Source organism: Colletotrichum paranaense, assembly GCF_030867605.1.
Source record: "Colletotrichum paranaense strain IMI 384185 chromosome Unknown Scaffold_1.1, whole genome shotgun sequence".
Lineage (NCBI taxonomy): Eukaryota > Fungi > Ascomycota > Sordariomycetes > Glomerellales > Glomerellaceae > Colletotrichum > Colletotrichum paranaense.
This window is the reverse complement of record NW_026848959.1, coordinates 1,956,008-1,970,635: the sequence shown is the minus strand read 5'-3', so window position 1 is coordinate 1,970,635 and position 14,628 is coordinate 1,956,008. Positions and strand designations below refer to the sequence as shown.

The 14,628-nt window shown below is 50.8% G+C and overlaps 6 protein-coding genes across 6 annotated transcripts; 4 read left to right on the top strand and 2 right to left on the bottom strand.

Moving 5' to 3' along the window:
* Window positions 1–1,415: 1,415 nt before the first annotated feature.
* Window positions 1,416–3,016, top strand: CPAR01_00709 (unsaturated glucuronyl hydrolase; the record flags this gene model as incomplete). The annotated part of the gene is made up of 2 exons (XM_060484999.1): window positions 1,416–1,679; window positions 1,730–3,016. The coding sequence occupies 2 exons, from the start codon at window positions 1,416–1,418 to the stop codon at window positions 3,014–3,016; spliced, it is 1,551 nt and encodes a 516-aa protein (XP_060355856.1).
* Window positions 3,017–3,108: 92 nt separating this feature from the next.
* CPAR01_00708 (uncharacterized protein) lies at window positions 3,109–5,978 on the bottom strand (the record flags this gene model as incomplete). The annotated part of the gene is made up of 7 exons (XM_060484998.1): window positions 3,109–3,764; window positions 3,813–4,135; window positions 4,187–4,585; window positions 4,648–4,668; window positions 4,725–4,927; window positions 4,990–5,684; window positions 5,744–5,978. 7 exons carry the CDS (start codon window positions 5,976–5,978, stop codon window positions 3,109–3,111), a joined length of 2,532 nt encoding a protein of 843 aa, XP_060355855.1.
* A 2,132-nt stretch (window positions 5,979–8,110) lies between these two features.
* On the top strand, window positions 8,111–10,414 carry CPAR01_00707 (uncharacterized protein; the record flags this gene model as incomplete). Its single annotated transcript, XM_060484997.1, has 3 exons — window positions 8,111–8,981; window positions 9,037–9,253; window positions 9,322–10,414. 3 exons carry the CDS (start codon window positions 8,111–8,113, stop codon window positions 10,412–10,414), a joined length of 2,181 nt encoding a protein of 726 aa, XP_060355854.1.
* A 935-nt stretch (window positions 10,415–11,349) lies between these two features.
* CPAR01_00706 (uncharacterized protein) lies at window positions 11,350–11,979 on the top strand (the record flags this gene model as incomplete). The annotated part of the gene is made up of 1 exon (XM_060484996.1): window positions 11,350–11,979. The coding sequence occupies one exon, from the start codon at window positions 11,350–11,352 to the stop codon at window positions 11,977–11,979; it is 630 nt and encodes a 209-aa protein (XP_060355853.1).
* Window positions 11,980–12,719: 740 nt separating this feature from the next.
* On the top strand, window positions 12,720–13,461 carry CPAR01_00705 (peroxiredoxin DOT5; the record flags this gene model as incomplete). The annotated part of the gene is made up of 2 exons (XM_060484995.1): window positions 12,720–12,726; window positions 12,890–13,461. 2 exons carry the CDS (start codon window positions 12,720–12,722, stop codon window positions 13,459–13,461), a joined length of 579 nt encoding a protein of 192 aa, XP_060355852.1.
* A 150-nt stretch (window positions 13,462–13,611) lies between these two features.
* Window positions 13,612–14,350, bottom strand: CPAR01_00704 (averantin oxidoreductase; the record flags this gene model as incomplete). The annotated part of the gene is made up of 3 exons (XM_060484994.1): window positions 13,612–13,774; window positions 13,855–14,019; window positions 14,085–14,350. 3 exons carry the CDS (start codon window positions 14,348–14,350, stop codon window positions 13,612–13,614), a joined length of 594 nt encoding a protein of 197 aa, XP_060355851.1.
* Window positions 14,351–14,628: the final 278 nt, after the last annotated feature.

Below are 14,628 nucleotides of genomic sequence, written 5' to 3'. Positions count from 1 at the left end.
TTATTGAAATGAGCTAAATGATAAACTTTTCGTCAGCCTGTGGGGGTTTTCCGGACAAGCCTGATAACAGCGCGGTGCGTGCGAAGACATCGCGACGTTTGGTATCTTTTCCGAGCATTGCGTCAAGCTGAATGAGCTGCTCAGCCCTACAGCATGGCGTGGAGGACGTGGAGATCTCCAGACTCCCACTGAGCCGCCAAGCCGAACTGTTGCTCACGTCACAGGGGTCCAGTACGAATGGACCATATCAGATGAACCACGTTGTCGGGTAACATTGCCGTTGCCGGCTGTTCGGACTTGTTTGGGTGGATAACGAGAATATCCAGGACAATGATATGTTCCATGTGCTGTTATCTAGCCGCGCAACTGGCCTGAACTGTTCCAATGCCTGGTTTCCAGGTTTGCTGACAGCACCCGGAGTTGCCGTCGCGCCTCGGTGTTGCTATCTCTCTAGCTCTTGGAATTCTGCACCTACTTGAGTCAAACCGTTGCTGCGTCCCTGGACTCTCAATTCACCGCGGAGGCTATCCGTATATGCAGTCCATAGGAAGTTGTACCGACAGCTTGGTTGTCGTGTTTTCAGTCATGTCAATTAATCAATCATGCCAATGAAAGTGCCGGTGTTTGCGGCTTGGAGGCAGGGGCTGTTCGCGGGGACAACACCGCAGTCCGACAATCAGCGAACCCTGCTCGTGAGCACCCATTGCATCCCAGACGAATTGCGAGAGAGACAGTAACCCAAATGAAACTGCAGACAGCTTGGCCTTCAAGTTCTGAGACTCCAGATGGTGAAAATAATTACAATTCTCTGAAGTCGTGCGGATGGATGGTCGTGCAGCATAGCGAGGAAGTTCCACGCCGACCGGCGGGCGGCTGTGTCTAGTCGCACAGTTTCACCTAAGATCAGGATCATTGACCTGCATCGACAAACTTGCAACATCAAGGAGTGCGACGGGTTATATAAGCTCGAGAACGTGATGACAATGTCTTGGCAATAAAGTTAGACTCCAAAAGGCCAAGTCGGAAGAATCACAGCTGTCAAGATCTCGACTCCGGGCATCGGGCAATCGTCCGGACGACAAATCCTCCGCGTAGAGACTGCACCACCACCCGATTACCACTCCAACCAGACTTTGGTTCCCCGACGCTTCGACCGAACGCCTCAATCTTGGATCTTGCCGCAAGTCCGCTACGAGGAATACAACGTCTTGTCCCGAGCGACAGGCCGAAGATACCGTGCTTCCTTCATCCGGCGTCAACACAGAGTTCCGGCTTACTTTCACGCTGATCTAACTCGCACTGACGCCCTTATAAGACTCTAGCCCCGAGTGTTCCAGGGTCACCTAGTTCGTAAGTGAATGCTTCAATGCTTTTGTCTCTATTGCAATAGAATATTTTGAATCATCTCTGTCAACATGGCGCATCTCAGTGGACACACCTCCATCCCAGTGGATGACGTCTCATCCCCGAAGGACGTGACCTATGCCGAGTCTGACAGCACCACCGAGCTCAATGCTGATAGCGACACTAGCATCTCAGAATCAGGAGGCAGGTCTGTCACCACCTTGAGGCGGAAGATGGCACAATCACAGCCCATCAGAGAACAAGTCGGGGGCTTGTTCGAGGAGAACGTCACTGCCAAAATCTTCCGAACAGCCACAGATGCGCTTGTGAACAATGTAAGTTGCAATGCTCTCACCCCAAGATGTCAGTTTCTCACAACGTACAGGATCCTCCTTTGGCATATCCAGAGTACGTCCTCCAGACGGGCCCGGAAGCCGGCAAGTACATCTTGCGAGAGGCCGATTTCTGGACGTGTGGTTTCTTCCCAGGTAACATCTACTCCCTCATTGAGAGACTAGTCAAGTTCCCTCACACCATGCCCGGTGGGCAAGACAAGGCGGCTTTGCTGTCAAAGCTATGGTCGCTCGGTGCCTCATGGTCAGAACCCCTCCACACCACAGCCAAGCGCACGGATACCCACGACATGTCATTCATGATCCAGCCGTCAATGAGAGTAAGATGGGAGGTTGCCCAAGACAAGCAGGCTTTGGACTCCATCGTGACCGCGGCCAAGGCTCTCTACACACGGTACAACTCAACTGTCGGAGCCATTCGGTCATGGGACGCGCTGACCCAGCATGGTGTCACTATTACGAGTTTGACAGACGACTTCCTCGTTATCATCGACTCGATGTGTAATCTGGACCTGCTCTACTACGCTGCATCTCACACCGGCGAGCAAGAGCTATGGGATGCCGCAACAAGACACGCCAAGACGTTGATCAAGTCGAACCTCCGCGTCGAAAAGGATTCCAGAGGTATCATCAAAGAGAAGATGTACAGCAATGTTCACGTCGTCAACTTTAATCCCAAGGACGGTGAGATCAAGGAGCGAAGAACGGGCCAGGGATACGCCGCCGAGTCGACGTGGGCGAGAGGCCAAGCTTGGGGTATTCTTGGCTACGCTCAGACGTTCCTGTGGACCGGTGACGAGGAGTTCTTGGAAGTGTCCCGCGGCCTCGCAGAATACTTCTTCATGCGGCTAGAGACGTCACCAAAGTCTGTCGAGTTCCCCGTGGAGGGCGAGAACAGAACGAAGGGCCGATACGTCCCGCTCTGGGACTTTGACGCGCCGATCGAGAACGAGGAATTCCCTTTGAGAGACTCATCCGCAGGTATCATTGCCGCCAACGGTATGCTGGTTCTATCCCAGGCCTTGGCGGGACAGGGTCTAGCGAAGGAGAGCGCGAGATACCGGGATATGGCCCTTACAATCGTGAAGGATACCCTCGACTTCTCGCTGGCGATGGAGAAGGCTAAGTTCGTCTTCAGCAATGGCGACATCTCGACCGCAGACGTCGAGGAGGGCAAGACATTTGACGCTATCTTGAAGAACGCTACGGCAAACCACAACACACGGGACCACAAGAGATACTGGGATCATGGCTTGGTTTACGGCGACTACTACTTGATTGAATTCGGCAACAGACTGCTGAAGATGGGATTGGTGTAGTTCATAGTGCTTTGTGTATGTACGGGCTAAATGAGGGTATCACGAATAGAATATGAAATCGTTTTTCTCATGGGAACTCTCTCAACACTTGTTCAATCCAGCTGTGTATTATCAACAGGACCCCAACCATTGACTGGCATGGACGCATTGCCATTGTTCGCCGTTTGTGCTGTGAACATCATGTCATCAAAACTGATGATCCTGTCCATCTCCATGAATCTTTGATCCATCAGCATGTGCGAGATGGCAGAAAGCTCATCAGGCGCATCCGAGTCTCTCGGGGTAAACCCAGTCATCGGCATGGGAGATCCCATGGAACCCATCATCGAGCCCTGCCTCATCTGGCCCTGCGGCTGCTGATTTGGGAAGATGGGCGGCGGCCGAGGTTGCGATAGTCCTATCGTCTGGTTCGGTGCCAAGGGACTTGAGACGGGCGGCGCCATCCTGTTGGAGCTCTGTGCAAACAAGGCATTGCCCTGCTGGTGGCTGAAAGCTGGCGTCTGGGCAGCAGGACTGCATCCCTGACCGCCAACGCCGCTGGAGTATCCCAAAACATCAACGGTGAACTGGGGGTCTGCTTGACACTTGCGATGGAGGTCGCGGAGCTGCGCGGCGTATTTGCCAGCGAGACACTGGGCGTGCTTTTCTTTGAGGATGGGCCCGACCCAGCGCTTGGCCATTTCCTCCATGCTCTCAACCAGAGTCCAGAATTCCGGGGCAAGCTCAGCGTCGTAGTACCGCCAATGGACTGGGGAGCGTTAGGGCCTAATCGTGTCGCAGGTTCACATTCACTTACCGAGGAGTACTCTGGCGCTGATGAAGACGCAAAAGGCGAATTGACTGGTAGCGGGACTGTTCTCGGGGGTGTACTTCAAGTACTTCTCAGTGATTGTTGTAGTCTCGACTGCGGCTTCTTGGCACGTTTCAGCGCTACAGAAGCTAGGAAGCTTCACTATGTTAGACCAACGAGGCTCTGGATAAGCTATACGTTGGTGGAGAAGAATCATTGAGGTGTTGTGAGTGATGTGCGCGAGCGTGAGATTAGGGTCCATGTTGATGAGAGCGGGTTGGCGAGAGATGTTGGAGTCTTTCCACTTCTGAGGCAGGAACATCTTCCAGCTAGATTCTTGTCAGCATGATGAAATCTCGAAGGCGCGGCTTCAAACGTACTGCACTAGACGCAGATCTAGCTCCTTGAACCGAGTAAGCCAGCTGCTGACTTCCTGTCTATCCAGGAAGTTGATCTTCTGTTGAAGAAAGTACGTGGTGACTCTACTAAGAGACTCGGTCGCTTCTATGCAGTATGCAAACGCCCCGACTGTGGTCATGTCGACCGTATTGGGACCTTTGCGAGGGTGAGCGGTGATGGGGGTTTGCGGTGGTGCGTCGGCCGTCTGCTCCGGACTAGGATAGTGCGCCGGTAAGAAGGCAATGGAGTTGCCCATCTTGGCGGCTGACCGATCCCAGATACCGAAGAAGGGAGTAATCACTGACTCTTCCTTGTGCCAAAGACCACCGTCGGCTGGAAGTCTACGATAGACATCATCAGACGTTAAACTGGTGTTCCATCTACGGAAGTCAGTTCGATTATTCTGCCTCTCAGCTCTACATGCACTTATGCAAGGCCTTACCCTGTTGTGACGGAGCAAAATCTGGAAAGGTGGGTTTAGTAACACAGCAACAGAAGTTCTGAATCAGTCTGGCTCACCTATCGAGGTTGAAGATGTTCCAAAAGACTCGCCGCCGTTCTTCTTCTTCGGTCCAGTTCTGGGGTGGTGGTATTGACGGCAACGGCTTCAGAAGAGGTTCTTTGTCTTGGTGATCGGCTTCGATACTCATTTGGAGGTATTCGACAGTCCTTGTGAGAGATCCAACTATTGACCAAGCCTTTGACGCATCTCCGTTTCCGATCTTGGCCATGTTAGTAATGTTGATTGAGATCACCTCGACGAGATGTTTTGGGAAGCACTCACATCGTTGAAGGCTAGAATAACCAGCGCTTGCAGATTCTCGACCGAAAGGTGATCCATTGCATTAAGTATGACGATGTTTCTCGACCGCGATGTCCGTCGTTCAACTTCAAGCGCCGAGAGTCGGATTTCAGAGTTGTCAACGAATCGAAGAGCTGCCACTACCATGGCATGGAGAACGACAACCAAGCGGGGCAGCTGTTCCGGGTCGTGTACCCGCCTACGAAACTGCGTCTCGTGTAGGATTGGAATCCAGGGCTGGATGATGTTGAAATGGATATTGATGATGTCTTCCAAAAGTTCTGGTGGTGGCAGGCTTGTTGTGATGTTCTCCAGGTCTTCCAAGGGGAAGGCCAGATCGATGTTTGGGTTGCCGCAGCTATCGACCCTCCGACGCTTTCTTGGTTGGTTGTGAGGATGTGAGACAATTTCGACTCCGTCGATGGTGTTTCGCCTGGAAGAGCTGGACGTTGTTGGAGAGAACACGGCATGCTCAGCTGCCCCTTCAGGTGTGCCGGCTTGAGAGCCAGGTTTGGTCTTCGAATTGAGCTTGTGTAGCTCACGCGCCAGCAAAGAGAGGATTCCGACCACGTTCTGGGACTCGGCCGGCGCGCTGTGCGACTCTATGTTGCCGTTGCCATTTGAGGTCGGGTAAGAACCGTCACTGGACTTTTGCAATAGAGCATTTTCCAAAACCTCTTCATGACAGTCAATGTTTGACTCTACTGACAGGGTTTCGGATTCGGGTGAGACTTACCCACTCGGCGATTCAGGCTCTCAACCGCTCCGGGTTTGACACCCGGCTTATTCTTCTTCAAATCGTACACACATGGCGAGTCTGTTCGGTCAGTATGCCTTTCTAGATCCATGATCGACTTGAGTGCGGCATCCAGGAAACTTACCCAACCGTTTGCAGTGCGAACATATCGGCTGGTCGCGGGAACACCGGAGCTTGCGGCGCCGACAGCCCTGACAAGATGGGATGTCGCCATCAGAGCCATCAGGGGGCTGCGAACCCGAAGCCGGCGCCGGTGCGGTCAGATCCATATCGGCCTGAGCGATCGGCGCCCAACAGCAGGCTCACGGCAGCGGTGGTGGCGGCGCCCCGGAGAGAGCCCGGTCCGATCGGCGGGAGACCGAGAGTCAAAGACCCGATGAACGCCGCAGACAAGGGCGTTTGTGCGAGCGGCGCGGGCGTTTCTGCGTGTGGCTCCTCTCAACGTCGGTTACGTGGCAATCGTCGGCCATGGAATCGTGCGACGCGACGATGCAAGAGGGGATCGAAAGAGGATTCCTGTGTTTATGAGGTGGGAAAGTTGGGGGTGGCTGTGGAGAGGGGAACCGTCCGGGGTGCTCTCGGTTCGATTTGACCGAGGGATTTGGGGCAACGGCATCGAATCTTTACACTAAGCTTTTCTGGCGCTTGAACTCAGTCCTCCGCTGACCATAACAACTCACCTTCCCATAAGCGGACGAGCAGAGAGGAGGCGGGAAGTTTCCCCCGCACTCTGGGGATATTGGGACAGGGGTGAGCAAGTGAGGAACACGAAGTGGGCGGTTTGGTGGAACGAGGTTGGTGCGGAGAAACTGGAGAGCGTTTCGTTAGCGCTTGCGGGCTCCTTTGAGCCGATGCCCGGCACCACACAAAGGCTAGTCGGCGGCCACTGGTCTAAACATAAGCAGTTAACTTAGCATATGAAGAACAATGGGCAAGAATAATTTCGGCTCGACTTCAATCTCGTCACAGCTGGGTAAAGCGAGGTTTGGTCGATGAAGAAAAGCGAGAGTTGAGAGGATTTGTTTGAGCGTTGGGAGGCATTCGAAATTCTCCAGGGCTTAGTTGTGTTCGCATTTCTTTGGCTCACGGAACAAGAGCTGAAACTTTACGGGCTGACGTGTTTGCTAACATGATCCTGAAGATAGCGTACGTCATCAGTTAGGTACTCAATCATTCATATCAGCCATTGCTCAAATGTCACCTACAGGATGCTGCTCATCTTGGTCCACGAATCACGCTAATGCCGTACCGGCGATGAAGTGATTTTGATGATTACTTCTCGCCAGTTGATGAGCTCGATTCGTCGCGCTTGTGTCTGCCCAACTCTATGCTTCTCATCCATACATGAAGCTCAATGTGAACAACTTGTCAAACAAAAGACCAGTGAACTCATCGTGCAGATGATGTTGTTCTTGTGAGCAACCTTAAATGCATGGACATAGCTCCTCTTCTCATGTACCAGAACCTATGTTGAATAGTCTCACCCCCAATAGTTTGAACATACATGGTGGATAGCAAACATGATTTTAGGGCCAATGATTGAAGAAACCTAGCAAAATATGCCCCTCGAGCGCTAGGGTTTCGGGTACCTGCAGCATGTTACATGCACAAACCTCCGAAAACTGCAAGAAATGTTCAGGTGCCGATGGCTCCCGTCGTAAGAGGGAGTCATCAATCTGACTAATGTGATTGCGGTCATTAAGTCCTCAGAGGGACGAACTATCGAGCGAGAGTCTCAAATCATCATTATACTAAAGGCAGAGTGTTCTGTATCTGCTTAAACTTATCGCTTCGGAGCTTGACTGCGTTCCAAAGAAGAGTGATGAGGATGGAAGCCCTCACTACTTTCAAGCGACCGCATCAATAGCAAACTTTTCCAAACACATTAGGAGGGAGAAAGAATGCACTCGACGTTTCTTGTCGATCTTGAACAGAGGCTCACTATCACCAATCGCGGGTTTGACATTGGTTCTCTCAAGATGAAGGAAACCACATCATGCAAAATACTGCAGTAGCTCACAGTAAAGGCAAGACAAAGGACATCAGAGGCTACACTGACTGGCTGATTCGTAATTTGATTTTCGTCTGATGACACTGTTCAAGGGATTGCCGTGTCGTGGTTACGACGTTTTGACTCAGCCTTCTCTGGCTAACGCATCGAACGCACGCCGGCAGGCTGTCCGACAGATACCCCGGTATCCGACGCATCTGGGGAAGCCACAGTGGAACCAATAGCCTTCGAATTCATCGCAAGACGAAATAAGACCAGCCGATGGGTGTCGAGACATAACCCGAGCACTTCCATTCCGCACAAGCCATCTTGTGTGTTCGCGAACATCTCTCACAATGCCACCCCTGTCAGGATTCTCCAATAACCCTCTCCGAACCAGGGCGGACTTGGTCCAAGCTACCCTCGCCCTGCTCCGGCCCCTCTTACCCCACTTCTCTCCGTCCAAGGGCCGGATCCGAATTCCGGTGACTTCGGCAACGCACTTTGATGAGACAGCTGCCCAACTAGAAGGTTTTGCTCGGCCGCTATGGGCTGTAGGCGCATTGCTCCTTGGAGCTGATGCCACTTCAGATTCATCACTGTCCGCTGCAATCACCGAAGTAGTCCAGCCATGGATCGACGGCTTCGTCACAGGAACCGATCCCGAGCACCCTGAGTACTGGGGACCAATTCTTGGCCCCGATCAGCGCATGGTAGAGGCCGAAATTGTAGCATTTGCCCTCCTTTCCGCGCCTGATCGCATTTTTAAGCCGTTGAGTGAAAAGTCGAAACAAAACATCACCAACTGGCTCCGGTCTTTGAATGGAATGGAAATGCCAAAGAACAACTGGCGTTGGTTCAGAGTCTTTGCCAACTTGGCTCTGTTCAAAGTATGTGGGGTGGCATATGACAGTGTTCGCGACGAGATAAACTCAGACTTGGCGCTCCTGGACACTTTCTACCGATTTGATGGTTGGTCGGCAGACGGTCCTTGGCAAACACCAGAGCAGGCCCAGGATGAGTTCGAGCAGTTTGAGAAGACTGGCAGACGCGATGCGATTGGAATTGGAAGACAGGCCGACTACTACTCTGGTAGCTTTGCGATTCAATTCAGTCAGCTGCTCTACTCTCGATTTGCTGCGGATATCGATCCCGAACGAGCAGAGAAGTACCGCCAGAGAGCAAGAGACTTTGGTGCCACTTTCTGGCGTTACTTTGACGCTGAAGGTGAGATCTTTTTGGTGATTTCACTCCACCCATGCAATGTGCTAAGACCTTTTAGGTTCTGCTATACCTTTCGGCCGGTCTTTAACTTATCGCTTCGCCTGCGGAGGATATTTCGCTGCTCTAGCTCTGGCACAAGTACCCAACATGCCAAAGCCTCTTCACACCCCCGGGGCCATCAAAGGCTTCCTACTAAGACATCTCAGATGGTGGGCAAACAACTCTAATGATGTCTTCTATTCCGATGGTACCATGAACATTGGATGGTTATATCCGTAAGTGCTCCTACATCCCAGCCCGTCCGCGGCCGCCTCAAACGGATATTTGCTTATTCTCAGCTTAGAAACATGTACCTGTGCGAAGATTACAACTCACCCCAATCTCCGTACTGGTGTTTGAAGACCCTCATTGTGGTTGGTCTTGCGGAAGACGATGACTTCTGGACTGCATATGAAGAGCCATACCCCTCTCTTTCCTCAACAGACTCAGTTGCGCTCGTCCCAGCCCCTCAGCAGATTGTGTGCAACCATCCTGGAGGCAACCATCACTTTCTCCTTTCGCCAGGACAGTTCGTAGCGTGGCCTATGAAGGCTAACCAGGCTAAGTACTGCAAGTTTGCGTACTCCTCCGCTTTCACGTTCTCCGTACCGACGGGGCCGTTGATCCAGCAGATTGCTCCAGACAACGCCCTTGCTTTGAGTCGTGATGGTGGGGAGACATGGGCAGTGAAGTGGAAGTCTGAACCAGTGCGCTTCTCAACTGCGTTTATCAAGACAGCTTCGAGCACGCAGGAAGTACAAGCTGCGAGCGCCAAGTGGTATCCATGGGGCGACAGAGCCGTGAGTATAGACACCACGCTGATCCCACCGTCTGACCGATGGCCGGACTGGCATATTCGAGTCCACAAAATCAAAGTGCACGAGAAGCTCAAGACTTTACACACAATCGAGGGCGGCTTCGCGATCTCTGGCCGCAAAAAGGGAGGCCAGACTGACGGATTGCCTCTACCTGTCATCTCCGAGGTTCCGAAAGACGCCATCTTGGGCTCTGCTGAAGGCGTTTTACAGAAAGAGCTTTCCACTTTAATCTTGTCCTCCGCAGGCGCCAGCGGCGTGGTTTCACAGTCACCGAGCAGTCACCAGACGATATCAGAAAGTTTTCCACTGAAGCCTGATTCGAACACAAACTTGGCCTGCTCTAGGACCTTAATACCGGTCATTTCTCATGCTACTGCCGGTGGCCTAGATGCCGGATATGAAATGGTCCTAGTCGAGTCTGTCTTTGCGCTGTCTGCCTCGGCAAACAAGGGTTGGCCTGGTGCTGGCAAGCCATTGGCAGAACGATGGTTGGATGCTCCGCGGGTGCAGCTGGAATCTAGGACTTCAGACGCAACAGATGGCGATGTTATGTTAGTTGTTGCCTCTACTCAAGCTTAGATGTCAAGTTTATAATTGGACACATGCATAAAACACTCTGCAGTCTACCTTACTGAACCCTCGTTATACAATGTCCCCATGAGTGATACCTGATGGTATCCGTATCGCAGGTCAATTGGTTCGAATCGTGTGTTGACGAAGAGGTCGATTGGACTATATGATCTTCTGCGTAGGTGTAAAAAGAAGGTTGCAACCGTAGGTTGTGCAGGCCGCGGTAATCGTAAGTAGGGGCCGTAATTGGCCCCTGCGCGGGCACCCTTACGTCGAGGTCGAATTGGACTTCCAATCCAACAATACCTCATGCGTGCGGAAGAAGAGAGTACATCACTGAACCACCGCCTTAGATTTACGTTAATTTTGAAGTGATCTGCGTTGATCGAATTTGATGATTCCATGTCATGTTGGCGTTGGCGATAATGCTTCAATTCCGCAACAGCACACAATTACATCAAGTATAACATACAGATTTCTCTCGATACTTTTGAGATTGCAGTATCGTGACTAAGATATCAGAGGAGGCCCACAAATGTACTAGCATTTTTTATTCGTATTACAGATTTACAACAGAGGTATTTCACTAGAGTTTAATTGTTTGCGTGAAAATACATGTCAAACACGCCTCAGCCGTGCTTGATCAAGAAACCCTCACGCCAACGGTAGTTTATGATAAATTACGGAACCTTGATGAGGCTGTTGATATCGACAAGTCTTTATGGGTTGATCTAATCGAATGTCCAGTCTAAGGCCACAGTCATTGAGGGTCATGAGCACCGGAGACAGGTTTCGGCATGCTTGAAGATTCAGCATATCGGAGAAAGCATATGCCATCGGGATATACAGAAGTCAATACCGCCTACAGGTCAACAATATCTTCCCCAGAATCCAGCGAAATTCACGAGCTTGTATAACACCACGTCATAACACAGTTGTCTATCATGTCTTCATTTCCAGGAACCGGAAGCGCCGCTCGTCCGTTGATCGTGCCGCGCCGGCCCAGATCTTTCACACAAGTCAGCCATCGGATTTCTTTGAACGAAAGCGTAGTTCAAGAAAGTCCAATCGAAGAACAACTTCCATCCGACTCGTCCCCAGGGTCGGAACCTGAAACCGACATTGCCTCGCAAGAAACACCATCAACCCTGGAGACTAAACAACGCAAGGGTCTCCAAAAACTACACATCGAGTACAGAAAACGGATGAATGAAGTCAAAGCCATGCACTTTCGGCGTCGAAACGAAAGTCGACGGGCGTATGACAACAAAAGGACGATTGCCATTGACGATTTCAACAAGGCTGGGTGCTGGGGGATCTTCCGATTTTCTCCCCGGCGCAAACTTGACGCGATTGACCGGGACCAAGACAATGCCGATAATTACTTTGCCAAGTCTGAAAGAATCGAGCGTAGAGCGGTCGAGAGAAGATTTGAAGATCGTGAGGAGCTTTACATACACTGTTATAGGAGAATGTGGAAGAAGATGTATCCTTCGATACCATTCTGGTACGATAGACCAAACCCAGATGCACTAGACATACCAGTCATGACGTATTATCAGCCAATTGATTAGACAGCGTCACACGACTTACACCGACAACAAGACCGCAAGGGATGAGGGGCGTAATTGCAAAATGATCAGCATTGACTGAACGACTAGCTGCTGTCTTTGCGCATGCGGCTTCGGATTGAGAGCCTACGACCAGTTCAGCTCCTGGCCTTAATGAGATAATAGATATGTAAAGAATTAAAAATCATCAATCATTTTTCAACTATACAAATTAACGTCAACTAACGCCTCACTTACTCCCACCATGCTGCAAAGTGTATGCCCAGGAATGATTCAGAGATTTGATTCATACAGTTGATAAAGAGCTAATTGAGTCAGCCAAAGTATTTGTTCTCTTCTTCTTGGGGTTCAGAATCAATAATGTAATTTGCATGTACAGGCGCAGTATTTTGTAGAATGAATCAACACACAGAGTTGTAATCTTCCAAGACCCACTCCGGGTACAGCAATCGGAGTCCTGTTACTCACAAAACAAGCAAGAACATACAAGCGTCGAAATCCGGTTTCGTTAGGTTAGTGCTTTTCTCGATGTGACTTACGGGTGAATGGAAGCATAAGCTCCATAGTATCACAGACTACCTAAACTGGCGTAGTCACAGGAACGACATGTCGTCATAGGGTCAGCACACGCGAAGGTTATTAGATTCACCAACACCCCCAAGCTTAAACCCCAAAATTTCCCCGCAACTTCGTGGATCTCTCCCAGTTTTGCGTCTGCAGTTTCCAGAAATCACGCCCCAATCATGAGTGGTAAGTTGAGTTGCACCTATGAAGAAGCTCTGAACCCGATATGAAAGCACAAGGGGCAGAATCTCCATGAGAGGAAACACATGATTGAAGAGGCAGTCAAATATTTTGATTCGAATCAACGTTTTTCAATGGCATCACAGGCACTTTGGTAACAGAAGTACAGACTTACCCCTCGACCTCCCCAGGCCTGAGGACGACGGGTCGTGCGACCACCTTACGGGTTTCAATCTGCCAAGCGTTCCACTTCCCTCGGCGAAAAACGACTCTAAGGAGGTCGACCTGTCACAAGTGGATAGATTGACAATTGTCTTTATTTATCCACGAACTGCAGAACCAGGGGAAGAAGTTCCTCCCGAGTGGAACAGTATCCCAGGTGCCAGAGGCTGCACGCCACAGGCCTGCTCGTACCGAGACAACTTTGAGGCGCTGAAAGGCCTTGGGGTAGCTCAGGTCTTTGGCGTGTCTGCTCAGAGTTCAGAAGCCCAGAAAGAGCTTCGAGAGAGGGTCCATTTGCCTTATGATCTCTTGAGCGACGCCAATTTGAAGTTCGCGACCGCTGCAAGACTCCCTACCTTTGATTGGAAACAGCGAAAGCTGATCAAGCGGGTCACCCTGGCTGTTGAGGGTGGTAAGATTATTAGACACTGGTATCCCGTGTTTCCCCCGGATCAAAACGTCATAGAAGTCCTGAAGTGGTTGAAAGAATACGAAGGCAAGCGGTCATCTTCGGGCTGAGGTGTCTCGTAGCCTTTCTAGCTGATTCTTGTCCTATCTATGAAAATTATAATAAGAACAACAGAGAACGATGAGTCAATCCACTGCTGTAGCATCTGCGTCGAATCGAATGAGACCAATAGACTGTCATCTTCTCGCCAAGCTGACAGCCTACATACGGTCTTCACGAGAACAAAGATGAACACCCAGGGGAGACTTCTTCCAGATACCAAAAGACTTCTGATCGATCCAATTCGAGTTCTTATCCGCAAGCTCAATGTCGAACTTCCACAGCACTATGGCTAAAATGAGACGCATCTCGTGATAGGTAAGACTAAGAAAGAGTCAACGCTAGACCCCCAAATTCGCCAAAGGATCACGACAGGGTTAATCAAAAACTTGGAAGATACGTACTTCTTGCCAATGCAGTTTCTCGGCCCATACGAAAAGGGTTGAACAACCTCCTTGTTGTCCTTTGCGTACTTCTCGGGCGGTTCAACCAACCAACGTTCGGGCACAAAATCATACGGATTAGCAAAATTGCAGGCCGGAGTGTAACCTGTGTACTGCGCGACGCTTCTAGCCGTCTAAAGTTATATTAGTGATAGTGATCAGCGGGGATCAGAGAGTATGTGGCTTCTTACTCCTCCTGGGACGAATTGCCCGCAGACAGTTGACCCTTCTTGAGGAGCCACACAAGCCACCACGCCCGGAGCGGGGGATACATGCGAAGCCCCTCTTCTAGACACGCGTTGAGATAAGGAAGCCGTTGCAGGTTGATGATGTTCAGGTCCTGAAGATGGAGCGACCGGATCTCTTTACAAAGAATCCTCAATTTGTCGGCGTTCCGACAAAGAAGAAACGTGAGCACACTCAACAACGTAGCTGTCGTCTCGGTCCCAGCAATCATGATTATTTGGGCGTTGGCGTACATCTCCCCTCGGAAGATATTGTTGAGGTCAGCGTTTCATTGAACAAACTCCAGATATCCCCTCTGTCCTTGTCATGTTGCAGGCGGCGATCTACTCTGTCGTTGGAATATTTTGTGTGTTTCTCCATTTCTGCTCTCAGTGATCTCAACAGTAGCGGAGCAAAGACTCGCCCGAAAACTGGATAGGCTCGCAGAAAGGTTCCCATGACTATGACTTGACACTGGAGAAGATGTTACTTACCCACGGTAGAATGTAT